At 47.0% G+C, this 27356-nt stretch overlaps 1 protein-coding gene and 1 long non-coding RNA gene across 6 annotated transcripts in view; one reads left to right on the forward strand and one right to left on the reverse strand.

The window, feature by feature from the left end:
- LOC139182247 (uncharacterized) overlaps nt 1-19094 on the reverse strand; it is a 53158-nt gene extending 34064 nt beyond the window's left edge. The window contains exons 1-2 of the long non-coding RNA XR_011565894.1: nt 18941-19094; nt 17971-18052 (exon numbers count right to left, since the gene is read on the reverse strand). This is a non-coding gene — a long non-coding RNA (uncharacterized lncRNA). The remainder of the gene's footprint in view (nt 1-17970; nt 18053-18940) is intronic.
- Nucleotides 1-27356, forward strand: part of AGBL4 (AGBL carboxypeptidase 4) — a 1471661-nt gene that overhangs the window by 1426101 nt on the left and 18204 nt on the right. For all 5 annotated transcript variants that reach the window (XM_070786575.1, XM_070786574.1, XM_070786577.1 and 2 more), the window contains one exon: nt 26607-26703. In XM_070786575.1, coding sequence (XP_070642676.1) covers nt 26607-26703 — 97 coding nt within the window. The remainder of the gene's footprint in view (nt 1-26606; nt 26704-27356) is intronic.

The following is a 27356-nucleotide window of genomic DNA, read 5'->3' on the forward strand; positions in this document are numbered from 1 at the left end:
CAAACTTAAATCTGAGTGCCCCACTAGAGTACAGTTTATCTGATGAAATCAGCCATGTGATCAAGGAGCTAATTACAGCTGAGTTGTAACTAAGAGATGCCTTTGTTCCATAAGAGGATGAAGAGAGCCTGGCCTTTGGAGCCAGGTTCACCTGGGTATAGATCTTGGCTCTGTTACTTACTAGTTGTGTGACCTTGGGCAAGAGACCTGCTCTCTCTCAGACTGACTTTGCCTGTCTATAACAGTGATGGTTATGCTACTTACCTCATAGGCTTGTTTCAAGCAGATAGAAACAAAAAATTCTCAGGTGCCTCATATAGTAGATTACCTGGAACATGGTATGCACTCGATAAATGTTATTATTACTGTTTCTAATCAAGTACTGAATTACATGAATTCTAAGTAATGAGCATCTGGGCTATAAGGAAGAAGTGACATCAGTGCAGGCTGGACATTTCATGGAAACTCCCATGAAGGTTCTTAAGATTCTAAAAAGGTTCCTAAGATTCTTAAACAGCAGTCCTCCTAAAAGTGCGTCTGAAGTTCTCACATATCCCAACAGAGTCAGACTTCATCATCTGGACTCATGTGCACAGTTAAGAACTTTTCATCAGGACAAAGTCATTACTGATGAGGCTTAGTCTGTGGTCAGGATGTGGGACTGAGAGCAAGACTCAGGGTGTGACAAGGTGAGGTATTTGGAGAACATATGTCAGCATGGACTCCCCTGGTGGCTCAGGTGGTAAAAAGCCTGTCTACAGTGTGGGAGACCTGGGTTCGATCCCTGGGTTGGGAAGATCCCCTGGAGAAGGAAATGGAAACCCACTCCAGTATTATTGCCTGGACAATTCCATGGATGGAGGGCCCTGGTGGGCTATGGTCCTCAAAGAGTCAGACGTGATTAAGCAACTAACACACAGCCCTATGTAAGCACTCCTTAATCCTGATGTTGAGGAAACAGTAACATGTTTGGGTTCTTCTCATGGAAAGTAAAGACTGGAAAGTGCCATTATTTTTTTTTTCCTTTTTTTATGTGATCACAGACAAGGGACGCTCCATCTCGGTGCCTCGGTCTTCCTGCTGTTGCCCGCCTTGTGCATGGTTGTGCAATCAGATGGCGGAGGGTAGAAGAAATGGTTCTGAAATCTAGTCTGCCCTGTACTCAAGAAAGGGATGGCTTTTGGTGAAGGGGAAGAGAGGGAGCATAGGGAGAAGCTGGAGGCACCCTGCCCTTCAGGACAGAAATCTGCCATCAGTTAGGGGCAGGGCAGGGCAGGGCTAGAGGAGACACTAGGCTGGCGCAGAGGCCCCTAGGGGACCCAAACCAGCTCAGTGCCCATCCTGTGTCTGCATGGATGCACAGAGTAACCTGGCTCCACCAAGAGGTCCTGGTAGTAACCCCCTGACCTGAACCGGAGGCTGGCCTCTCCCTTCCCTCCCTCATCTCTGTCTCTCTCTGCCTGGCTGGCAGGGACCACAGGCTGAGGCTCATTGCTGTTGTCTGAGGCTGAAGTGCCCTCTCCTGGCCCCCAGGGTGCATGGCTGCCTTGGAAAGTCTGTCTTCATCCTGCAGAGGTTGGGAGACTGCCAAGTCCTTTGTCTGAGCCAGGATCTGAGCTCTGGGGGCCTGAGCCACCTTTGGGGGGCAGAGAAGGGAGGGGCAGTCCGCTCACCTCTCCCAGCTTTCTCTCCCATGTGGTCATCCACCCTCCTGCCTGTTTCTTCCCACCTCCCCACCTCTGATCCCCCACTTCTCTTCTTGTCTGTAGGTCTGCAGGACTCTGTCCCTTGTACACATACACACTCACTCACACATGTGTCTAGCGTGCCCGTGTGTCTAGCATGCCCTCGCTCAATCCCATCTGCTGTCTTCTCCTTCCCCCAGCCTCCCATCTCCCTTCCCCTCTCCTCCACTCATCCTTTCTCTCTCCTTCTTTTTCCTTAGCTCCTTTCCTCTCTTGAGTGGAAATGTTTTGCACCAAAATCTGCACTGGACTCTAGTGTCCTCTGTTTGCACTATCCTGTGCAGGTGTGCAGAACCCCGACACTTAACTGCCCTGGTGATGAAGATTAAAGGAGCTGGTGCTGCCCGGGGCGGGAGGGAACTACGGGCGGCCTCAGCACTCCCTGCCCTTCCCACCTCCAGCCCCATGTGTCTGTTCTTCCTCTCCTCTCATCCCCCACTGGCCCTCCCTCCCTCTTCCTCTTTCCCCTCTCCTCACAGCTCAGTACAGATTCACATTCACATACCATTGATTGAGCTCTTTGCAAAAGTGGGAACTTGACCTTCACCTTGAAGGAAATGTCTTTCAAGGATCACCATCTGCCTTTTCCCCAAATGAGAAGAGCAGATTTTCTGACCAAGTGTACGATCTGGGCCTGTGAACCGAACTAAGGGACAAGCAGAGGGTGTAAGGCTGTCAGGAGAGTCCCTCTTCCCAGAGTGTCCTGGGTTGTGAGGAGGAGTCATCTCCTGAGGCCCCACATGACACCCTGGTGTGTATGTCCGTGGGCCACTTATTCTAATGAGACTGCTCATTTATTTACCATGTGTGCTAATTCCAACAAAAGCCCAGGCCATGCTAAAGCCACACGGAGCATTTCCCAGCACTGAACTCTACAGGAAAGCTCTCACCCCGAGACCCACGTTGGGAGAACTGGCCTGTGGCCTCTTAAGCCTTCCTTCGGCAGATGCCAGCACCAGTGTCAGGAGGTTGCCGCTCACGGCATCCCCTGGGGAGACCTGAGGGCAGTCACAGGTTGCAGCTATTTGAGGGCTAGCTGACTGCTGCACCAACACAGGCTGTGCTTCCGCACCTCCCTTGGGGAAAGTCTCGTCTCACAACCCAGCTATGCAGATACCAGGACAGCCAACTGGTCCAGGCTTGGGCAAGGGCCAGGACTGGATGAATTTGAGCCACTGTGGTTCAGTGGTTAGGAGCCCAGGGTTCTGCAATCATACCAATCTGGTTTTAAACCTTAGGCCTGCCATTTCTGAGCCCTGCACAACTTTGGGCAAGTTGCTTCAGCTCTCTGGACCCCAGACTCTTTATCCACCAAATAGAGAAAATGATACAAACTTCCCAGGGTTTTTTGTGAGGTTAAATGAGAATGTAAGTACTTAACACCCTGACTGACTCCCAGTAAGGAATGGTAGCTATTATTACACATTACGATTCTATGTGATCACTTCATGGGGATCGGCTGAGTAGGTGGTCAGGAGGCCAGCTGGTTGAGGACCAGACTTCTTGCCTGGATGGAGAACCATCCACATCCCCACAGAGATGTGCAGCCAGACAACTAGGTATAAAGCAAAGAGGAGTCCTCTTTTGAGTTCTCCGCAAGAAAACTGCGGCTGTGGTCCGCCCTACTTACGTGCATTAAGGGCAGACTGAGAAATCCCAAGTTCACTTCCGTTTGGCTAAGCATTTTAGTAATATTTGCAAGTGGCCTTCTCTGGGATTCTGGAAATGCACAGCATTTAAAAGACTCTGAAGATAATCTGAGTCATGGAAAGTTGGGAAGCTTTTGAGAGACAAAAAATATTTACTGATTGCCAGCCACTTGCCAGGCACTATGCTAAGGGCCTTGTTAGCATATTCAATTCCCACAGCAGCCTTATGAAAGAGGCACTATTTCTGTCTTGCACATGAGAACAATGTTGACTCAAGATATGGGCGTACCTGAGGTCACGCAGCTCATAAAGGCAGGTTCTGAACCCAGAGCCCTGTGACTGCCCAGCACCTGCTCTGCTTCTGCACTCACAACAAGACTAGGTGAGATTTCTTTGCCTCATCCCATTCTCCCCAGAGCTCTGGGCCCCCACTTCTCCTTGTAGAGGCAGAGGACCACCAAGCCTAGGCAGAGCAGACCCCTCTCTCCTAATAATGCTGATTCATGCCATTCCTCTTCTCTGGTTTTCTTCTGAGCAACTGAGAGTTTTCCCTTGGCTTAAACTCCTCCATACCTCACCAGAAGGTGACTGTGGAGGAAAGTTACTGGGCTCTGCTGAAAGTCATTTTTAGATTCTGGAGCAGGACAAACAGGAACAATGACTTCACATGTGCATGACTAATTCAAAGCACTTTAATCTTGAAAATGTCAAACTTTATGGTCAGTGGCTGTTCCTCAGTGAGCAGTGGCACTGTGGAAACTAAAATAGCAGGATGGCAGGGCGCGGAGACTGGGTGCCTTTGTAAGGGCAAACAATCGCCAAAGGTGACGATGGCTGCAGCTGCGGGACAGCTTTGAAGCACAGACTGAAAATACAACGTCATCAAGCGACTGGCCATCTAAGAGTAAGATGTTCCAGGCAAACGGCACACATTAGTGGGGATCTTTACTGCAACCCTGAAAGATAGGCGTTATGGTCCCTGTTTGGAGCAAGAGGTGGGGGAGGAGATTGATGCTCAGGGCAATTAGGAGATCTGCCCAAGGTCATGCATTTGGCAGGTGCCTCTGCAGACTCTTAGGCTCAAAACTGTCAGTTTCAAAAGTCTGCTCTATTGCTGCCGCATCAGTTGCCTTTTGCCTTCATGGATTTAAAGCAACATGAACTCATCCACGTTGGATCCACCAATGATCTGAGATAAATTCAGAACAAGTAATTAACATCTTACTTCATATAACCTTTGATCTGTGATGAGAAACAAGACCTTAGGAAAAGTTCACTGGATTCTGGCTTCTTGGAAGTCAGGAGCCAAGCTGGAAACTAGACTACCAGAAAATTACTATGTGACTGAGAGAGTTTGTTTTCCCTCTCTGGGCTTTCATTTTCTTATTTATAAAAGTATTAGAGGGATTCATGCAAAATCAAATATTTACCAAGCACCCACTTTATACTAGGTCCTGTGCTTGGCATTGAATATTAAAGAGGAATAAGACATTGCTTATTCCTTCACGGGAGCAGTTGAACCAAGAAGTCTCTAATGTTCTTCCCTATTTGGGCATTCTGTAAACTCAAATTCAGTCATAAGGTCAAGGGACTTTGACCCTGTACAGTGTGTCTTAGACCTACTGGGACCTAGACCCAGGATTTGGAGCCATACCCCAGTGAGTCCAGGGTCAACACACATACAGAGAGACCCCTGCGTCCAGTAGACAGGGAAGTGAGTGCATAGAAAACAAAAGGGCCCAGGAACTGACCATTACTTTGTTCAAGTATTTACTAATTTGTTTTTGGAAGTGTTTCTGAGCACTGCTTCTATGTCAGGCCTCATACTGTGTTCCTGGAGACACAGAAATAGGTCAGAGGAGGTCCCTATATTCCAGGATGCTATGTACAATCTGATGGATTAGTTGATGTGCAGACACTATAAATAATGGACATTCTGGGGTCAGGCCTAAGACCCAACACCACATATGTTCAGGAGCTGGGAATGTCTGGAGCTTCAAGTGCCAGGAGGGACTATGGGCAGAGCACTCTCCCTTGCCCCACTGATGTTGGGTGTATCTGGGTGACCAGCTTTGGTGAATGGGAGGCTAATAGAAATGACCAGGATGGAGGTCTCCAGTGTGCCAGTGAAGCTTGGCTTGGCATTGGCCATTCTAGTGATCAACCAGGAAAAGAGATGCCACAGGGAGACACTTCTACCTCAGTCTGGCCCCAGAATGAACACTGCAGACCCACCTGCAGCTGAGCCAGCCTGGAGCCCTGCCTTCTGGCTGAGTTTATCCTACATCAGTCAAGCTAGCCATGTGTAGACTTGGGAGAGAGAAAATGGGGGAAAACTGGATGTTGTTTAAAAGAAAAAAGATACAGCTATTGGAGACAGGAATGAGAAGAGGGGTGAGGCCCTTGTTTTATGTGTTCCCCTGAGAAATACAGATACTAGCCATTCTGAATGAGGGGTGATGGCATTATCAGGTTTGCAGGATTCTTGACCCATAGAGAGAGACAGCAACCATAAGACCCCATTGGGGCTGGAGGCCAATAGTCTTCCCGGCTGAGCTTTCCATCAGGTCAGCCTGGGAGTACCACAGCATCTTCTGTGCTCCCAGCTGTTGAGCAAAGTAGACCATGGAAATTCCCACCAGGGTACTGATACCACCAACCACGCACAGCCTTATACCTTATACTGATACCACCACCTGCGCACAGACTGCTCCACAGTCCTGGAGCAGCCCAGGACTGCTCTGGAGCCAGTAACCTCCAGCAAAAGGCAGTCCCACCTTTCTTCCTTCAATGTGCAAACAAATATCATCATTCACTCTGTGTGTCACAGCATGAAAGAGTGGGAAGCACTGACTTAGCATGGGGGTCCAGGCCCTCCCTGCCCTGCCAAGGACGTGATGTCTGCTCTGATCTGTTCCCCACCCCACAAGGTCTGTCTCCTTCAGGCCCCAGACGTGTCTCCCTTTTCTCGGATGGCGGGCAGAGAGCAGACATCCAGTGTTGCACCTTTGCATCCATAACACACTGTCTGAGGATTTTTTTTATTACCCTGTCGAGACAAAGAGCAATGGGCTGCATTTCAATTCAAGACCCAACAGACTGCAGTGCTGAGTCTGAATCCTTCATGGCAGCCTCTGCTCTAGCTCTGCCAGCTGCCCCCAGGTTGTCTGTACTGGGTGTTTCCGTTGCCCTCCATCCCCACCTTCTCTGTCTTCCATCCAGTGCTGGGGCATCAGGTGTATTTAGATGCCAGAAGAAAAGACGGAGATGGTCAGGTGTGGGTCCAAACTGCCTTAGAGCTCAGGAATGTCTGAGAGTAAAGAGGGCTGGAGCAGGTGGGGACATCTTCCTGGAGGTGATGGGCCTTGATAACAAGATTTAGCAAGGTGCTGTAGCTCACAATTTACAAGGCTCTCACATACAGACAGGGTCTCAATGAATCATCACAACAACCCTGTGAAGGAAGAACAATTATTCTCATTTTCCAGCTTAGATAACAAAGGCTCAGCCAGGTAAAATAACTTGACGAAGTGCATTGCCAGTAAGTGAGTGTACAAGTCAGTCAAGGTTCTCCGGGGAAACAGAACCAATAGGATGTGTGTCTATATAGAAAGAAATTTATTTTAAGGAAATGGCTCATGTGATTATGGAGGCTGGCAAGTCCAAAATCTGCAGAGTGGGCCAGCAGGCTGGAAACCCTGGGAAAAGCCAATGTTGCAGTTCAGGTCTGAAGGCTGTCCACTACAGAATTCATTCTTTCTCATGGGATCCGTCAACTGATCTTATGAGGCCCACCAACATTAGGGAGAGTAATCTGCTTTACTCAAGGTTCACCTATTTAAGTGATAATCTAATTCAAATTGTCTTCACACGAACACCCAGAATGATGTTTGAACACTTATCTGGGCATTGTGTCCCAGACAAGTTGATATATAAAATTAACCATCACTGTGGTAGGACTTGGGTCTAACCCCAGGTCTGTTGGCTTCAGATTCTGAACTTGGCTACATCAGATCATCCAAACGGATCTGTTTTGAACTGCAAAGCAGAATTTGAAAGAGTAGTGTTTAGTTCACCTTAAAAAATATTGAGGGTCTTCATTGTGTCTAGTTCTACTGATGCTGAGATTCAAAACAAAATAGCGTCTGCCTCCAGCCGTCCAATGAAGGAATTTACAATCTAGCAGTGAAACAGTGAAGGCATTCTGGAGAGTAGATTATCCTGAGTAAAGGCTGAGAACTAAATAAAGGTAGAACTAAGCATGTTAAGACATTGGCCTATCTTGACTGGGGAGTTCATTCAAAGGAGGCTTAGGAACTGAAGTTGGAAAAGTCCTTTGGGACCAGATCAAAGAAAGCTTTGGATGCTCTAGTACTAATATGAGGTTTTAGCTTATAGGCAACAGGGAGCCAGAGAAGGTTCTTGAGTAACAGAGTTGCATGAAGAAATCAGTGATTTAACAGGAGGAGTGGGTAGTGTATATAGGAGGAGATAGAGAAGGGGAGTCAGGTCATTTTACCCTAGACCAGTGAGAATGTCCTCTTGGTATGATTTTGGGAGCATTGTAAAATCCATGCTTCATTCTCCAATCAAGAAAGAAAATGTCCAGCAAGGACCAAGGATTTCTGCCACCAACTGACTTATCAGTGAAGTTTCAGAATTAGGGAAAGGACTTGGCTAGGTGTCAGGCACTGCCTTAGGAATTTTCCATAATCTCAAAACAGCCACGTGAAGAAGACAGGGCAGAGATTATTGCTCTCCTGTGGCTGATGAGGACACTGAAGGTCAGAAAGATGAAGTAACCTTCCCAAAGTCACAGCGGATAGATGTGGGCATCAGAGTCTGGACCAGCACTATCTGATCCACAGCTTGTACTCTTAACCCCTCACTAATCAGCGACAGAGGCTGGGACTGTGAGGGTCGCTGGTGCTTGAGTGCTGTAGAGAGAAGAGAGGAGTGAATGGAGGAACAGAGAGAAAAAGCAAAGAGTTGAGGAAACAGAGACCATTTTTTGACTCTAATGCCTCACCAAGGCCTGACTTGCAAGTGGATGCTGGAAATAGAGACCCAGTCATATCTGCAAAGACAGAGTGTCAGATGAAGGAGATCTCAGAAGAGATGGTGATCCTTTGCTGAAAGAATTAATCCCCAGCTAGAAGATCAGCTCCACGCACAGTCCAGACAGTGTTTCTGGAGGCCCTGGGGAGAAAGGTCATTTCTCACTGGGAGCAAGCCCTCTGCTGCACTCTCCTCACTTCAGCTGTCCAGTCCTCCCAGAGTTAACCCTCTGGTGCTGCAGTGAGGCCAGCTCCAGGAAAGGGCAGTGATTTCCTGGTTTGCTCCCATCTGTAACCATTGTCTTACCTGGTGGGAGGCATCATCTGCAGTAATTAGGCTTCATTAAAATGCTGATTAATAACATCTTGCCTGGGCCAGACACATGATGGGATTGGCCTAGTCACTGTAAATGTTAGTGCTCTTTGCAGCTGTTTACACACAGCTAACACCCCTGCAGGGCCCAAAGGGGAGGAGACAGCGGAGGCTGTGGAAATGCCCCCGCCCCAGGGAACCAGGTGCAAGGAGATGGAAATAGAGTCTGAGCATAGAGGACTTTGTAGGCAAGCTGAGCTCTAACTTACAGATGGTGCATCACCAACTGGTGGCCCATCACTGATTCCTTCCTGCAGATGGTAGATTTGGCCAGGAGAATGTTTGGTGCCCAGTGGTTGGTTTAATGTTGAAGTTTGAAGGTCTTGGAGTGTGGCTTTCACTGTCCAATTTGACATGCCCCCTATTGTTTCACACCTGTCATTGCACATATTTATATTATAAGCCCAGGGTCTGAAGACATTTGAGTTTGTGACCCTTGTGTACCTGATGAGTAAGAGGTGAGGCTGTAAAAAGAACAAGCTAATAGGCAGGGGATGTGTATAAACAGAAACATAGACATAGAAAGCCACAGAGAAATTGCTGGGATCAATTAAGGTATTGCAGGGGCCAGACTGTATGAAGAAGAACCCAGAGGTAAAGATGTATGATCTTTACCAGATCGCCCAGGTGACCCCACATCATCTTGTGTAATTGGAATGTGAGTGTAGGGTAGAGAGTGGGAGATATGGGTCAAGAGAAAGCTGCAGAGAAGATGGCAGGAAACAACCCAGAGGAGGGCCTTGAATATCATGTTTAATGGGTTTGGACTTGATCTAGAGAAAGTAAGAATCTATTAAATAGAATAGATTCTATTAAATAGGATCTATTTAATAGAATCTATTAAAAAATGGTTTAAGTTAGATACAGGGTCATATCTGCATCTTAGAAACGTCACTCTGGCAACCATGATGAGAAGGGACTGGACAGCAGCAAGGAGAAACCAGTTGCAGTCACCTTGAGACACAACCCTGAGGCCTGAACCAGGGCGGAGGCAAACACAGAAGCCATTTTTGAGGTGGACACCATGCGAGATCCATTGATTTCCTTCCTTGGGGAAGACAGCGGTGCTCCTGGCTGACTGGAGCCCTGGCTGCTGGGCCCACTGGGTTTATAGGAGAAAGTACACAAATGGAGGAATACTGACCTCACGCCTGACTTTCTGAAGAGAAACCAAGGCACGTGGGAAGACCAACATCCAGTATGAGAAGGGAAGAGAAAACCCTGGTTTTGGTCTCCTCATCTCTCTTCTCTTGGATCTCACCATAGCAGTTGAACTTTGACAAATTTTAATCAGAACTCACAGCTAAGCCTGATTTTACAGATCAGAACACTAGGTTTCCCAATGAACAGCGACCTTCCCAAAGCTACTGATGGTCGAACATTTTTTTATAATATCTTTTCTATATTTAGGAAATTATGTCTTTTTCTTTGTACCTATATCACTGCTGTCCATTTATCTGAATGTCACCTTTCACGTTTCCCTCTTTCTCACTTATTCTCTTTTTGTTTCGACAGTTTCTTTGTGTGTTACTTCTCTCTGCAGCTCTCACTCTCTGTGTTTCCCTATTGTTCTCATTCTCTCTCTCTCTCTTTCAATCCCTTCTCCCTCCATCCCTCTCTTACCCTATTCTGTCTCTTACTCTCTAGCCCCAGTTCTGATTAGACAAATGACTCGGGGATGCGGCCAGTCTCTGCCCAGTGGCTAAGCTAATTGATGGCTGCTGTAGAATTGCCTAAACAAGGAACTCTTGTCATTAGCAAGAGATGGGTTGCCTTGGCCTGCAACTAGGAAACCTTTGAAATCCGCATCTAAATTGCCATTCTTTTGACTGCTGCTAGTGATGCTAATTAGCTGTGTTAATTGGATGTTTTGATATTTGAAGAGCAAAGCAATCCAACTCCTTCCTCCAGAAAGCCAAAATTATTAATGAACTTGGCAGCAGCCTTGGCTGTCTTTCCACAGAGGGCAGAGCCAAAGATTTCGGTGCAGAGGAAAGGGTTGTTCCAAGGAAGCCTTGCTGTCTCCTAGGGAGAGGGCGAGGCTGGGAAGCTGGCCATGGAGCTTCCTAGTGGTGAAATCCCACAGTGGAACAGGAGAGCCTCAAATCTGGAGACCAGAGACCAATATAAGGGATTTGCTTCCGCTCTGTCATTACCTGCCATGAGACAGCCATGCTTGAAGTTTTGCATCTCAATGCCTGGGACAGTGCCTCATGCACAGTTAGCTGCTAGCAGATGTGATTGAGTGAATAACTAACATGAGCACTGATTTGGGAGTCATCAGATATGAATCTCAGTTCAATCACTTTCTAGCTTGATAATTTAAGCAAAAGTAAATTCACCTCCCTGGGTCTCAGATTTCCCTCCAACCACATATTAGTGAGAGTTCTGATAAATACAATTATCTCTAATTTGCAATATTTTCATCTCAACAAAAATGGTAGCCAGTACCTGCTGCCTAACCTACCTCACAATCTGGCCGAGATTATAAAACAATGTGCTTAAAGCTAAGGAAAAGATAGATACAGAATTCTGTGTGTACACAGAGAACAGAGCAACTGAGCAACTAATTCAGCCTCAAGGGATCTGGGAAGACTTCCTTGATAGGATCGATTTTGAGCTGGGGGTACAAGGGTGATTAAACATTCACCAAGAGACAAAGCAAGAGTGGGAAGAAGAGGAAGACATTCCACAAGGGTCAGAGAGCCCAGAGCCGCGCATGAGCCCCTCACTGCTCTAAAATAAGACGCCGTCGTTATCTCTTAGAGTATTTTTTAAGGGAGAAAACTGTAATCCTGGGCAGGAACAAGATCTAGGAAGGGAAAGATTTTGTGGAGGAATTTGCCATTCAGAGGAATTTTCTCCAGGAAACCAAGACTACAGTCTAGTTAATTGGTTTTTGGGATGTTTTCAAAACCTGTAAGGAAAGGCATAGCTCAGCCAGATTGATCATGACTTTCAAAGACCCAATACAAAGATTAATGTGTGACTACTGCATCTTAAAAGTGTTGCCAGACCAAACTGGGGTCCATTTGCCCGCTGCAGAGCAAAGCCAATCTAATAACACTGGGTTGTGGTGAAGGAAAGTACAGTGCTTATTGCAGGCACCAAGCAAGGAGAATATGCAGCAAAAGACCCAAACTCCCCTGACAGGTTTCAGAGAAGGGTATTTAAAGGCAAATTTGGGGGTGAGGGTTGTAGGTTGCATGGTCAGCTCATGGACTTTCAGTGGTCAGCAGTGAGGTAACAAAGTGATGTTTCAGTAATGTCGATCATCAACCTTCTGGTTCCAACCAGACTTTGTGCTTGTGTCCAACATGTAGTCAGCATCCTCCACATGGGTTGGCAGTGTGGGGGGTGTCTTAGTTCCTGCAGAACAACTCAACAATGTGCATTGGATTGTTATATATCCCTTAAGGAGGAACTAGAACTCTTTTATCACCAAACTATTGCTAAAGCTAATATTACTTGTCTTGCTTGACTATTTTACCTTTGTTTCTGCATTACCTCACTTGTGTTATTAGTAACTTCTTGAGTCTGCTCTTTGAAACTCAGGGAAGACCTAGGAGACTAAAATCTTTTTCTAAAGGCAAGAAATGGGGGATATGGAAGGGTTTTTATACCCATAGCAACACTTTCAGTTTCAAAAGTGTTGGTAGAGCTAATCTAATCTAATCTGCCCTTTTGACAGAAGAAGAAAGAAAGAGTGGGGTAGAGAGAGAGAGAAAGGAAAAAAAGAAGCTTTCTTAAGACCATAATATTTTGAATTATTTCCACTTTACAAATGTGATACTCCTGTGCATACTTCTATTTTGGTACTTTTGATTCATATTGAAGGATCATCAGAAGTTAATTAGGTAGAGAATTTTGGAACAGCATCTCTCATACAAAGACATGGGTAATAATGGAGCCTTGGAAATGATTAGCATTAAAGTATGGAGAAGGCAATGGCACCCCACTCCAGTACTGTTGCCTGGAAAATCCCATGGACGGAGGAGCCTGGTAGGCTGCAGTCCATGGGGTTGCTAAAAGTCGGACACGACTGAGCAACTTCACTTTCACTTTCCACTTTCATGCATTGTAGAAGGAAATGGCAACCCACTCCAGTGTTCTTGCCTGGAGAAACCCATGGACGGAGAAGCCTGGTAGGCTGCAGTCCATGGGGTCGCACAGAGTCGGACACGACTGAAGCGACTTAGCAGCAGCAGCAAGCATGGCCAGGGCACAGGGTGGGTGTGGGGAAGAGGCTGGACAGGTAGGCAGGCTTCAGATTATAAAAGGTTGTTTTTCCAGATAGAGATTGGAAATTTATCCTGAATGCAATGAGGAGTCTTCTTCAGGTTCTGAAAACAAAGGACTGCACAATATAGGGATATTGCATCATCTCTCTATGATGTTCCTTTGCATAATGTCTGGTAGACTATGAACTCTCAAAGGGGGCTACTCCTGTCTGACTGACCTCTGTATCTGCCAGGAACATAGTAGTTGTTCATAATTTCTGGTTGAATAAAATTGAGGTGGATCCAAAATGGGTGAATGACTCATACAACATCACTGAGAAAGATTGAAGGCAGGAGGAGAAGGGGACAACAGATGAGATGGTTGGATGGCCTCACCAACTCAATGGACATGAGTTTGAACAAACTCCAGGAGTTGTGACAGACAGGGAGGCCTGGCGTGCTGCAGTCCATGCCGTTGCAAAGAATTGGACACAACTGAGCAATTGAATTGAACAACATCACTGTGAAACCTGGTGGAAAAGATGGGCATTTCCTCAGGTCACAGCTTCTGCAGGTTTATTACTAAATCATACATCCCTGGGTACCAAGTCTCAGCTGATTCATGGTTTTTTGATTTGAATGCATCTGTGTGACATCATCTAAGGGCAGGGCTAATTACCCACACCCCACCCCCCCAGATCTTCTTCTAGAATACAGAATCCTTTCCCTCAGAAAGCTCAGGGACATCTGTGACCAACCTCAAGAAGCTCGCTTGCCTTGGATGACCTCCCAAGACACATTGATGTTCCATTCTAGAGGTACTGTCCTGGAAAACCCATTGCCATTATCAAATATTTAAGGATCACCTACCATGGTCTAAGGCCTGGGGAAGAGAAATATGAGTCAGACATGGTGGCTGTGCTCAAGGACTAGTCTGAATTTAAACATCTCAAGACATAGACACAACTGGGTGTCTCTCTGTATCTGTGGTACTCAGCATTTACTCAAGGAGTTGGTTGAATGATTGATTGAAGGAACTTAAGAAGACAGGAAAAAAAGATACCCATATATATCTTATGTCATCCATGTATATCTTACATCATATGGTGGAAAGCTATAGGTATTATAAAAGAGGAATGGAGTTCAGAGGAGAAAGGAGTACTTCCAAGAACAAGGTTCTAAAATTTTGTGAAGGACGTGGTGGGGTCTACGCTAAGCCTTTTTTTTTTTTTTCTTTTACTTATGGCTGTGCTGGGCACGCTAAGCCTTGAAAGATGACCAGGAAGGAGACTAAGATAGAGTGCAAACATGAGCAAAGGCACAGGCTTCATAGATGATTATTTAACAAGTGTCCATTCAGCATTAGCTGTGTACCAGGTACTGTGAGAGCAATGAGGGTACTAAACTGCTCTCCCAGAATTTATAGTCCCAAAAAGGAAAGTGGCAGGCCAATGAGTGTGTGGGTGTCTGTGTGTCTCTGTGTGTATTGGTATAGACTGGGGAAGGACAGGGGCACAGGATTAAGGGGAGGATCCAGAGGTTTGGCTGATCAAGAGCATTCGAAGGATCTAAACTTTCAGATCACATTAGGCCTTTATTCTCCACCAGCATAAAAGGTGTTTGATGTGGAAGGAAAGGAAACTAGCACTGACTGAGCTCCTGCTACACACCAGTGAAAAGTGCTCTGCGTACAATATTCTTATTTAATCTTCTAAACCACTTTGAAGTAGGTCTGTGTGTCCCCATTTTACAAATGAGGAGGCCAAGTTTAAGCAACTGGTTAGCAGTGGGATCTTTGTCGCTCCAGAGCCCTTGACTTTCTTTTTTATACAGCTCCATGCTGATCAGACAGCATGCTCATTCTGTACCCTCTCCTTGAGCCTTGGTTGATTGGGGGTTGGGAGAAGTGCATGTGTGTGTTTGTGCGTATGTTTGTGTACACAAGTGTGTGCTTGTGCATGCACGCATGTGCTTGCTCATATTTTCCTGCAGACAGGTAACAACTGTGGACAAGGGAGACTGATTACTTCCATCTAATTAATGCTCTGTTCATTCTCGCTGTCTCCTTGTTATTAGAATTAATTGCTGCTGATTACTCTGTGTAGAGGAGAAAGGACGGTCATCAGCAATTCTACCTGGAGGATAAAAACATTGTAATGGAAAATAAAACTGGTTCCTGAGGAGTTGGATTAAGAAACTTTCTCTGGTGGAGAAAGATTAGGCATGCTTTGACCAAGATCAATGTTCTATGACCCTATCTGGGTTGGAGGACAACATGCCCCTGTTCTGGTCAGCAGGAAACAGATAAAAGCAAGTGAGGAAATACATTTATTTGGAAAATTGATTGTGTATAAAAAAGTCTATGTGACTTTGTCTCTTCCGCCTCTGTAAGTTTAGGACGTTTGATGAGGTAAACTCCAAGGTCCTGTAGTAGCAGAACTCCTTTCGTTGCAAGTGACAAAAAACCCAACTCAAACTGACTTAAGTAAAAAGGGGAGTTACTTAGCTTAGAAAATTTTAAGATCTGAAGGAACACTGGTCTTAGGAGTGCCTGGATCAAGAGACTCAAGCAAGGTCATCTTGGTGTCAAGCTGCCACCTGAACACTGGCTCCATTCTCTTACAGGCTCTCTTCCCTCTGGAAGCAAAATGTCATCTCCTGGTGCCTAGCCCACCCTCTCCACATTAAAGGTGATTCTCTCTCTCACAAGCCCCAGAACTGAGTCTCACTGGACTTATGCCATGACTGACCGATCACTGTGGCCAGAGGAAGTCAGTGCTCTGCTGGCCAGGAAAGGGGCAACTCTATCCCCACAGAACTTAATAATGGTCTGCAGAGGAGACAGTATCCTAGACACAGGTAGAGTTGCCAATGTGAGTCGACCATGAAGGAGTGCCAGCAGGTCCAGGAGGGTGTGTGACCGTGGCACTGGCATGGCCAGAAGGTCAGGGGAGGCTTTCTGGAGGAAGTGGCAGTTGAGCTGAGGGCTAAACAATTGGTAGGAGTTACCTGGAGCCAGTGAGGCAGGAGGTCTGCCGTGCATGGAGTGTGAAGTGGCACATGACTGGTCTAAGAAATCCTCTTGCCCGATGGAGAGATGAGAACATGGGATAGAGCATGACTTGTTGTTTTATTGTTACTAAAACAGAGCAGGACTGAATGAGATGTGTAACAGGCATGTTTGATAGCCTGACAGTGAGCAGATCCTGCTTAGCATTTGTCAGAGGGAGGGAGGCAGCCAGGCAGACCAACAGGCCAGCTGGCCCAATGGAGGTGTGGGAGAGTGAGAGCAGAAAAGTTCCAGAGAAAATACATTCTCTCCCAAAGATTGGATAAATGTGTTGGTCTCATGGGACGTTTAAGCCCAGCTTGTTCCCCATCTTGTGAGTCAGAAACCTTCAGCTTTGCCTGACATGAAACCAAGACATCCCCCCACAGAGCAGTAGATACCAGGAAACGACAGAAACCAGACATTCCAATGGAGCCTCATTTTAGGAATCAGGGAAGTCGCCTAGCACAACTGTGCAGCAAAATTAAATTAGGTCAGAAGGGTGCCAAGAAAGCTACTCTGGGGAGCACAGAGCTCCTGGCTTCTAGGGGTCACATTCAGACAACTTGTCCAGGAGTAACAGGGACATCTCTACCCTGTTCTTTGAGTCATGAATCTGGTGAGCTAGCTTTGACACCTTTCCTAGTCCAGCCTCCTCTGCAAGCACGCTACATTCAACCCTCATGTCATATCAGTTTTGCTTTACAAATATTTCTAATTCTATTCTGCAGCATGCAAACTCTTAGTTGAGGCATGTGGGATCTAGTTCCCCAACCAGGGATCAAATCTGGGCCCCTGCATTGAGAGTGTCAGTCACTGGACCACCAGGAAAGCCCCCGAACATAGAATTTTTAAAATACTTTTTTCATCTCTCTGTCCCTCTGTCTCTCTGTCCTTCTTTTTCTCCTTCTTTAATCTTGTCTTTTTTGTTTGTTTGTCTTTTCCCTGCCTCTGTTAATAGGCCTAACATGTGTTAAATGACTCTGGAAACAAATATGAACCTGACACACCCTTGTCCTTAAAGAGCTCATGCTTTGTTGGCAATGACAGGCCTATAAATAATGATCATTTTTAAAGCTGCTACATGGCAGCCTTGTGCTGAGTGCTTTGGGTATATAATTTCTAATCAGCACAATTGTACTGTGAGGTAGGTCATTTCAGAGATGAGAAAACTGATGCTCAGAGAAGGTAAGTAACTTGCCCAAGCAGCCAAGATTAAAACCAATGCTTTCAGATCCTAAAACCCACATTTAATGGTATCACAGGACACAGTGTCAAGAGACAAGGCTTAGGCCAGTTTATGGAAAGCCAGGAATGCCAGATTTCAGGGTTTAGGTCTTGTACAGGAATCAGCTTAGGGTTGTAAGTCAGGTAGTGATGAGGTTACAACTGTGAGAATGTCACTCTCAATGAAAATGGGGAGAAACTGAAGGCAAGAAGACCGACTAGGAGGCTGAAGCAATTGTTCAGATAAGAAATAAGGATCTGAATTAAAGGGATAGTGGTGGCAGGTTTACAGTTGACTTTAAGAAGTCAACTAAGCAGCACACGGTCCAGTGCGAGTATTCCCTGCCCTTGAGAGGTCGCAAACAATGCAGATAAAAAGGATCCTGGACTTAGGCTTACCTGGATCCAAATCCTACAAATCCACTTGCTGCTTATGTGGGAGGTGCTGGGCAACTTTGAGTGATGCTGAGTGTCACATGGTTGGGTTGAGCGCCCCACACAGAGCCAGGGTTCCACTTCTGACACTGACAGAGTCTTCATCCTCAGCTCTTGCCAATCAGATGAACCCAGGGAGCATGCAAATCCACCCCCCACCCCCAACCCAAATGGTCCAGATACCAAACCCTGGAACCTAGAGATATAAATGTTACCTTATGTAGAAACAGGATCTCTGCAGATGTCTTTGTTAAGGATCTTGGGGTGGGAGATGGTCCTGGGTTATCTGGGTGGGCCCTATATGCAATCACATATATGCTTTTAAGAGGAAGGCAGAGGGAGATGTGATCATAGAGACTGGAATGATGTGGTCACAAGCTTAGGAATGCCGGCAGCCACCAGAGGCCAGGAGAGGCCAGAACCATTTCTCCCCTAGAGCCTCAAGAGGGCGTGTGGCCCATTAAAATGGATTTCAGTCTCCTGGCCTCCAAACTGTGAGACACTGAGTTTCTTTTGTTTTAAGCCCCTAAGTGTGTGGTGCTTTGTTACAGTGGCAACTGGAAACGCATATATAGAGCCTCACAGCTATTCCCAACATCCAGTGTTGTTTCATGACCTGGACACCTCTCCACCGTGTATACCTGTACCCTCTTCTCTGAAGTGAGCCTCTCAGAATATACCCTACCCTTTTGAGCTGCACCTCACTTACCAAAGAGGAGGTCTTCCTTCCCGTCCATCAGTCTTTCCCTTCCTTCTCTCTGTCCTTCTCTGCCTTTCTTTCTCTGTTCCTGCCTCTACTTTTCAGTCTTGCTGCATATCACTTACCGTCTTCACCTCTTATACTTGCTTTTCTGCTTTTGTCTCTTTCTATCTCACCCTTTGCCTTTCTCCCGTTCCCTCCCTCTCTCACCCTCCCTGTCTACAGTTGCATCTCTCTCTCTCTGTCTCTCTGATTCACTCTGTTATCTACTTCCTACATTTCTCTCTCTCTCTGCCCCTCTGTCCTTTCTCTCGTTTTCAAGTTTGACTTTCTCTCAGCCCCCCTGATGAGCTTTCTCTCCTCACTTATCTTTCTGCTCCACCCTGACCCATTTGTCTCTGTACCTTCCTGCATCTTTGTCTCTTCCTCCCGCCACCCCCACCACCCCGCTGCGTCTCCCTTGTCTTTTCTGCCGGCCTCCTTACCTCAGGAAGTGCCTTAGGAGTTGGCTGTGATTGGAGTGGACTCTGCAATTACATCTGCAGCCTTCACACTGCACTTGAGAGACAGACTCATCTGTTTAGCCGTGCACCTGTCCGACGCCGTGGGAGGATGGGTGAGGGAGGCAGACACCAAAGATCCTTCATATCACGTTGTTCTTCTGGCTTTACCTAGAGGCTCCTGGACAGTTGCCTCTTAACATTCCAGCAGTGCTGTCAGCCTTACCAAAGAGGGATCACTTTTCCTTGGCCTGCTCCTCTGCAGAATTAATCAGTCCCCTTAATGACGATCATCTGTTGCTGGCGTGGGTGGGAGTATGACCAGAGAAAGAATTCTAGGTGGGGGCTTCCCAGCAGGGAGCAGGTAGGAGTTCCATTTTCATATTTGGAGGCTGGATGATGGCAAAAAAAGACCTTCATGAGGACAGGGACTGTATCTGTTTGTCTTGTCGTTGTAATATAGGTTCTAGAATTGTGTCTGGCACATAGAAGGCATTTAATGAATATCTGGGTAAATGAATGAAGAAGTGAATGAATGAGCTTCAGTCCTCTTTGTGCTAGTATCTCATGAGCCTCAATGGACATGTTCCTTCTGATTTTTCATCTGCAAAATGGGGATAGCAATCAGATCTCCCTGCAGTACACAACTGTGGGGAGAGAAGAAGCAAAATATGTTATTTGTTGCGTGGGGCTGCTCCTTAGCTCCCTGCAGAACAGGGCAGGGAGGCTACAAGTGCTCGCTGGTGGTTCTGGACGTGCTTCAGGGAGAGAGGAGTATGGAGCCAACTTCAGAGATGAGGGTCTGGGAAGGAGCAGGCCAGGAAAGGGAGGTCACAGGTCAGGTGGGAGGATGTGAGAGGCGTCCCCTCTGGCTTTGCCTTGGGAGGTGGGAGGACCTTTAATCAGCCAGGAAACTGCCACATGACAAGAAGGAGATGTTCCTGAATCCTACCAGGGAGAACCCATGCCCAAGGTTGACTGTTATCCCCAGTGGTGGGATTGGGCTGGACTTAGCAGGAGCCCAGTTAGGAAGTGACTGGTCAGAGGTCCTGTTCAGACAAGGAAGGTCACTCATTCCCCATGCTTTCCAGCTCCCCCACCCCCTCCAAGCCCACTGAAGCCCCACTTCACCAAAGAGGCCTTCTCTGCCCACTCTGCTTTCTGCCATGATCTGCCGCCTTTCTCCCAGCATCCCCTTGCCCTTTGCTTATCTTCACTTCATGGCACTCACCACTCTCTGGCATCTGGATAATGTACGAATGTACTAGATTCGCAGTTTGTCCCCAGTACCTAGAGTGTAAGTCTGATGAAGACGTGGATCTTGGTCAATTTTGTTTACTGTGCCAAGCACCTAAAACTCACTTGGCACAGAGTAGGTAGCTTCTCAATAAATATTTGTTGAGTGAAAGAATGAGGACGGGGTTTTTCAAAAGCTTATGGTGTTGAGAATTGCTTGAATATATTTTCTTAACCCTGGAAAGAACTTGAGACAGCATACATGTTACCCACAGCAAAGTAAAGCCTAGAGAAAGGAAATGGCTACGATCCCATGACAAGTTACTGGTTGAAACCAGATTGGTCTCTTGATTCCCATTTAGGGGCTCATTCAGTGCTCCAGATCCAAGCCCCTGAGACATGAGGACAAAGGGTCCTTCAGTCACTGCCATTCTCCCAGGGACCTTGGACGCCTTCTGAGAGCCAGGGGTGAGAGGGTGGAGAGTGAGCAGCAGGGGACAGACCACTCAGGCCGTAAGCATTAGGCATGAGTAGTCCTAAAGAGCTGGTGGTTCAGAAACCACTTCCATTATCTGACCTTTTCATATTGCTGACTCAGGATCAGGGTTCCCAATGTCTCATAAGCATCTTGAAGTCAGGTTGAACTCCTAACCTCTCCCCTGAGTCTTTTTCTTCCCTCAGTCTTTCACATTCCAGAGCCCAGCATCACCATCTACCCAGCTACCACCCTTCATTCCATCTTCTCTTTCAGGCTCCACGTCCAATCTGTCAGCAGGTCCTGCTAGTTCTTCCCCCAAGGACGTATCTTCCATCTCTACTATCTTTGTCCTGTTCCAGGGTCCCCTCTTTCCCTTGGTCCATCACGGTAGTCACCTGGCTAAAGTGCTTGCTCCCACTCTTGCTTTCTTATTTTTTAGCAAAACAATGACCTTTTAAAATTATAAATCAGATCATCTCATTTTCCTGCCTAAAATTCTTCATTCACTTAGACTCTTCCCATTCACTTAGAAAATCCAGATTCCTTCAGGTGACCCAGAATAAGGCGCCACAGTATCTAGCCCCTGCCTGCCTCTCCACAGCCCTCTTTCAGCCCCTCTCTCCCACCCACCGTTCCTCCTTCATAGACGCTTACCCACTGCCCACTCTCAGTTTGCAGAAGCCTGCCCACACCTCCTCTCTAAGGCAGCACCCACATTGCCCTCAGTTATAGACTCTGCATTTTCTTCCTAGCACTATTAAAATCACAACTATGTATTTATTTAGGATTTTTTTATTCTTTTGTTACTGTTTCTGCTTATAGATTTAAGAATTGTCATCTTGGTTGGTTGTTTTTTGTTTGTTTTTAAGCAAAGTATATCCCATGCCTTCTAGAGAAGTTGAATATAGTAGGTGATCAACAAGCATAGATTGAGTGAACAGATGATGGATACAATGATAGATACACTCTGGTTTTTATTACCAACAGAATAGAAGTTTAAATTCCATAATTTTACCTTCAGAGCCTTCACTAATCTGTCGCCAGCCCACCTGCCCTCTACACTAAGGGCCTGCGGACCCTTCTCTGTCTTAGTTCTGGCACAGAATCATGGACCACAGCCACACTCCCCACTTGTACTGATGCTCATTTATCTCTTCCTCCCCATTTCAGATTTGTCTTTGTCCTTCAAATCTTTGTTATAGTCCACTTCCTTGAAGACTTGCACAATTCCTCCACTTGGAATTAAATCTGCCATATGCCTGCAGAATTTGTGTTTGAATTTATGACCACACTCATGAAAGGAGAAAACATGCATGGTGTTAAAAAGACACTCAGGTTCATATGCCACTTCTATCGCTTTCTAGCCACGAGACTCTGGGTCAATTATGCAGACTCTCCTTTCTTCAGTTTCCTGTAAAATATGTGTCAAATTATGCTTTGGCCTCGCAGGGATGTGATGGGGATTGTCAATAGTAAATAACCACACTGCACGGTGCGCAGGGTGTGCCGGGAAAAAGTGGTAGTTGCTTTTGTGAAGGTGACAATGCAACAGCCTGTTCATTAATGCAGCTATTTGGGATATGTTAGTATCGTCTTCTTGCTGTTGCTCAGTCACTAAGCCATGTCCGACTCTTTGCCACCCCATGAACTGCAGCATGCCAGGCTTCCCTGTCCTTCACTATCTCCTGGAGTTTGTTCAGACTCATGTCCACTGAATCAGTGATATCATCCAGCCATCTCATCCTCTTCCACCCACTTCTCCTCTTGCCCTCAATCTTTCCCAGCATCATAGTCTTTGCCTCTTCTGCTACTGTTAAGTCACTTCAGTCGTGTCCGACTCTGTGCGACCCCATAGACGGCAGCCCACCAGGCTCCCCCACCCCTGGGATTCTCCAGGCAACAACACTGGAGTGGGTTGCCATTTCCTTCTCCAATGCAGGAAAATGAAAAGTAAAAGTGAAGTCGCTCAGTAGTGTCCAACTCTTCGAGACCCCATGGACTACAGCCTACCAGGCTCCTCCGTCCATGGGATTTTCCAGGCAAAAGTACTGGAGTGGGGTGCCATTGCCTTCTCCTAGACTGCATCTAATTCCTCTTTCTCTAACCTAGTCTCAGCCCTTTTTCATGGCAGTACATACCTGGGAAGAACCCCCAAATTAGAATGAATGAATAAACAAATGAATGTGAATAAGCCAACCCTCATTATTTGTTAAAGGGTCCCACCGTGTACTGGAGCTATTGACACCCACCCTTTAAAGTCACCTAGTCAGTGTGATTTTCAGACAAGTCCAGCCAACTCCTGTTTCTCTGACTCCAGGGTCCTGATCCCCCCTGCTGTCTGCTCCTGCCCTTGGCTAGAAACCCATCAGGAGCGACAGAAGAATCTGAGGAGCATGACATTTTGAACTTATAGGCCATTCTGAGGCTTTTGTTGGCAGTGAAGAGTTGGGAGTTTTCACCCCAATTTTTTTTCTCTCTTAATTCTGCAATAGATTGGAGAAGGTTCCAGCCAAGAGAGTTATTGCTTTCTCCTTGCCTGGATCTTAAATCTTTGTTCAAAGACAGCCTGTTTTAATTGAAAATGTTCAATCAATCTCTTCCCTCCTCCCACCCACGTCCCATTTCTTGGCTCCAGCAGGGCCAGTGCAGTAAATAACTGGAGCGAGGCTCTCAGGGCTTAGGGAATATGTAATATTGTTGGAAAGAAAAAGGGTTGTCTCAGACAATTCCCACCTTTTAAAACACTGTCTTTTAAACAGAGCTTGTCTGAAATGATCAGCAGCTCACAGTGGGGCATTTGACTGCAACAGCCCAACTCCTCTGTCTTGTAGAGCTCAGGAGAATTGACCTACAGGGAGATCTCCTAGGGTTGCTCCGGGGCTGAGTGAGTCTGGCTGTCACTGCAGGTCTGGAGGAAGGGTTCAGGCTTCCCTCTGGCCACATTCATGCACTTACTTATTCAGCATCCATGGGCTGGTTGCTTATCTCACCACCACAACCCTGCAAGGCAGGCATTGTTATTCATGTTTTACAGGTGAGAAAAGAAGGTTCAGGGAGATGGGAGAACTTCTGCAAGGTCACACGGTGTTCTTGCTCCCCTCTGCTACATAACGAATTTCCCCAAAGTTAATGTTTAAAACCATAGTTATTCTCTCTTGTTTTCTGTGGGTAAGAAATTTAGGAAGGGTTAGGCTGAGTGGGTCTGGCTTGGCATCTTTGATGCAGTAGCCATGAGATACTGACTGGAGCTGGAGCGGGAGAGTGCTGGAGGGGCTGTGGGCTGGCCAGGAGTCTTTCTCTGACGTAGCCTTTCCCCAAAGTCTCAGGGCCTCTGCCTGCAGACCCTCTGTGAGCTGGTTTTGGGATTCCTCAGAGCAGGATGGCCTCAAGGCAGTCAGACTGCTTGCTGGAGGCTCAGAACCCCAGCTGGGGCATTACAGCAGGCAAAGTGAGTTACACCTGCTTTTCTGACCTCTCAGAAGTCCCACAGTGTCACTCCTGCCAGTCCTTAGGTAGCAAGTAAGTTATAAGCCCACCAGGGCTCAAAGAGAGAGGATACAGACTCCACCTCCCAGTGGAAGGAATGTCAAGATCACACCACAGGATGGCAGGTGAGATGGGAGGCATTGTGCAGACATCTTTGGGAAGTGCCATCTGCCACACACAGCATGTGGCCAAGCCAGGATTCGAATTAGATGCAAATTCAAATTCGAATTTGGAATTTTCGATTCCAAAACTTCTGCTACAGCCTTTCAGCCTGGTCCACGGGGACCTCTCCCTTCCTCTGCGCTCCTGTAGCTCTTACTGTTGATGCACATAATGGTGATTCAGTTTCCTCAAGCCAACTAGAGCCTGACTGAACTGCTGCAGGCCCTGGCAGTGAGACTGCCTCTGGGGTCTGCTGGTCAGAAAGCCTATGCCCAACACCAGGGCTTTTCAAGTTGTGAACTTTTTAACGAAGGGGACAGAGAAGAGCGGTCACAAGCAGAGGAAGAAAGCAGGTGGCAGCCGCAGATCTCACTGTTGTAAACAACTCATCTGGTGTTTTCCCTTCTCCCACCAGGCACTGGCCTGGGAGCCTCAGCCCTTGACAGAAAAGGTGCCTTCCAGCTGGGCAACAGCCCAGAGTGGAGGGAAGTTCACGGCTCTGGAATCAGAAAGTCCCAGATTGGAGTCTCAAGTCTACAATTGGCAGTTTTTTAGCTTTGGACAGGTTTCTTAACTTCCAAAAGCAAAAGGGAGGTAGGAATGCCTTCCTCTCTGGGTTGTTTAAAATGACGTGCTAGTAAAGGGTCAGTGCAGTACCAGGCACATAGCAAGTGCTCCATAAAGGCTGGTGTTCATGGTGTTCATGTCCAGGGCTGTGTCCGAACCCAGCCTGGAGACACCCTGAAGTGAGGAGTGAGAATTTGCTTGACTGTTTCACATATGCTGGCCCGCGCCATGACCCCGGATGGAGTAGTGGCCGAGATGGTCCCAGTGAAGTGACGACTAAATGGAGGTGTCTGGAGGCTGAGAAGGTGTGTTGGCCCTGTCAGGCCTGTGGGCAAAGGGGAGAGTGATCTGGGAAGATGGAGTGGAATGGACAAAGGCCTGGAGGTGAAAGAAGCTCAGTATCACTGGAATGTAAAGGCTGAGGGGTGGAAGGCAGGAGGCAGCAAGCATAAAACTGAGACCCAATTACAAAGGACCCAGTAAATCAAGTTCCAAATTTGAATTTTAAAAGCAACTGGGTGCCACTGAAGGGTTTCTCTCAGTTGGATGACGTGGGCAGATCTCTGCTTTAGAACAGCCACCCTTTCACCCCACCCCACCGGCAACTTTATAGAAAATGGAGCAGAAGCAGGCAGCCTCATGGCTGGGAGGCCATTAGGACAGGATGACAGTGATTCAAGGAAAAGATGATGCTGGCCTTTTCTAGGAAGACAGCAGGGGATGACTAAATGGAGGTGTCTGGAAGCTGAGAAGGTGTGTTGGCCCTGTAAGGCCTGGACCAACTGGCTGGACCAGGCCAGGTGGTCCAGGCTGGACCAACTGAAGACAAAGAAGTTCCCCTGGGTAAGAGTTGGTGATGGTCTGGATGTTCAGAGCTGGGGGACATGAGATAAAAGATAAGTGCTTTGTATGAAGTCAGTTCAGAAGCCACAGGAGCAGAGGGAAAGAGCACCAGTCAGAGACCTGAGAGAAGAGCATTGTGCCTTACTAAAGAGACATCACCTAATTGGAAAGCCGATGGTTACAAATTAGCTGTAGAAAAGTGAGGCGGAGGAAATAGCTCATCCAGAGATACGAACTATAGTGCACAGAGCCTATGTTCCATGTTGTTGAATAGATGACAGTTGTGCTAATTTATACTAAAGTGTTACTGGTCAATATGGAACTGACCCTTTCCCCTTCCCCGGGGAGTTTGTATTTAACAGGATACAAGTGCTTACCCTAAGGATTAATTACTGGTAGACTTCAAGGCGGACCAGGGATACTATTTAGGGTGAGAAAGTTTTATCATTGCCCACAAGGTTACCAAGGTAGCTGCCTAGTCCCTGAAGGTCAAGCAGGCCCTGGTCTCTATATAACAAAAGGGCTCTTGCCCTTGGGTCTTGCTTATCTGCCTCCCCCTGAGCCACCTGATTTGCAGACCATGGAAGCCCAGTGATTCCCAAAAGGATGCAGTAGGTTCTAAAATCTCTGAACACAGGCTTCAGAGTAAGACTCCTTCCAGGCTGTATGACCTTGAGCACATTATTGAACTTCTCCGCACCTCAATTTTCTCACCTGGAAAAGAAGGAAAATAATAGTATCTGATATTTAAGGATTTGTGAAAATCAAAAAGACAGTACATGCAGCACACAGAAGAGTGAGAGCTGACACTGTTTTGTTACTGTTGTCATTTTTCTTACTAGTCCAGAGTTGCTCCTTAACACCCCCCACCCCTTCCAGATATGAAGCTGGGGCGGAATGTGGCGAGAACATTTTTGGATTATTACCGGCTGAACCCCATGGTCGAGAAAGTGGCGATCCCCATGCCGAGGCTGCGGTAAGTGCTGAGCAGAGCTTGTGTCCTGCTTAACTGGCTTGTTGTTCAGGGGCAGCTTCCATTAGCCTCTGTCTGGCCCTGGGTAGCATGGGAAAGATGATCCCAGCCCTGCCACCGAGACTGCAGGGTCCGAAGAGCTTCACAGCACAGTTTCCTGTGGGTATCATTATGGGGTGAGACAGTGAGGTGGTGGTCACATTTCTGGATCTAACATGGGAACCCACAGGACTGGGAGTTGCTGAGAGGCTGAGTCCAGCCACTATTCCAAGCTGGTCTGGGTATATCCATGTGCTACTCCATCTGACAGCTCAACCTCTAGGATTCTTGCGTCACTGGGGCTCATAAGACCTCTGATTCTTCAATTTCTTCATCTGTAAAGTGGGGACAGTGATTCTCACTTATAAGACTATTAAGAGATGTTAGAGAACTCTGCACAGTGCCAGGCACGTATGTACCCTGTACATATGATAGTCCCCTGCTGTCAAGATGCAAAGGCTCAGTGCTTAGAGGACACACTCCCGAGAAGCTTCCCCTCAGGTCCTCTGCTGTGGTCAGCTTTTTGGGCTGGTGAAGAGAGAAGGTCAGGTGATGAGTGTCCTTCCTAAGCGCTGGACATTCCCATGCCTGCTGGCTATGAGCCCAGTGAGCACTTG

The sequence above is a fragment of the Bos indicus genome, chromosome 3 (assembly GCF_029378745.1).
Source record: "Bos indicus isolate NIAB-ARS_2022 breed Sahiwal x Tharparkar chromosome 3, NIAB-ARS_B.indTharparkar_mat_pri_1.0, whole genome shotgun sequence".
NCBI classification, from domain to species: Eukaryota; Metazoa; Chordata; class Mammalia; order Artiodactyla; family Bovidae; genus Bos; species Bos indicus.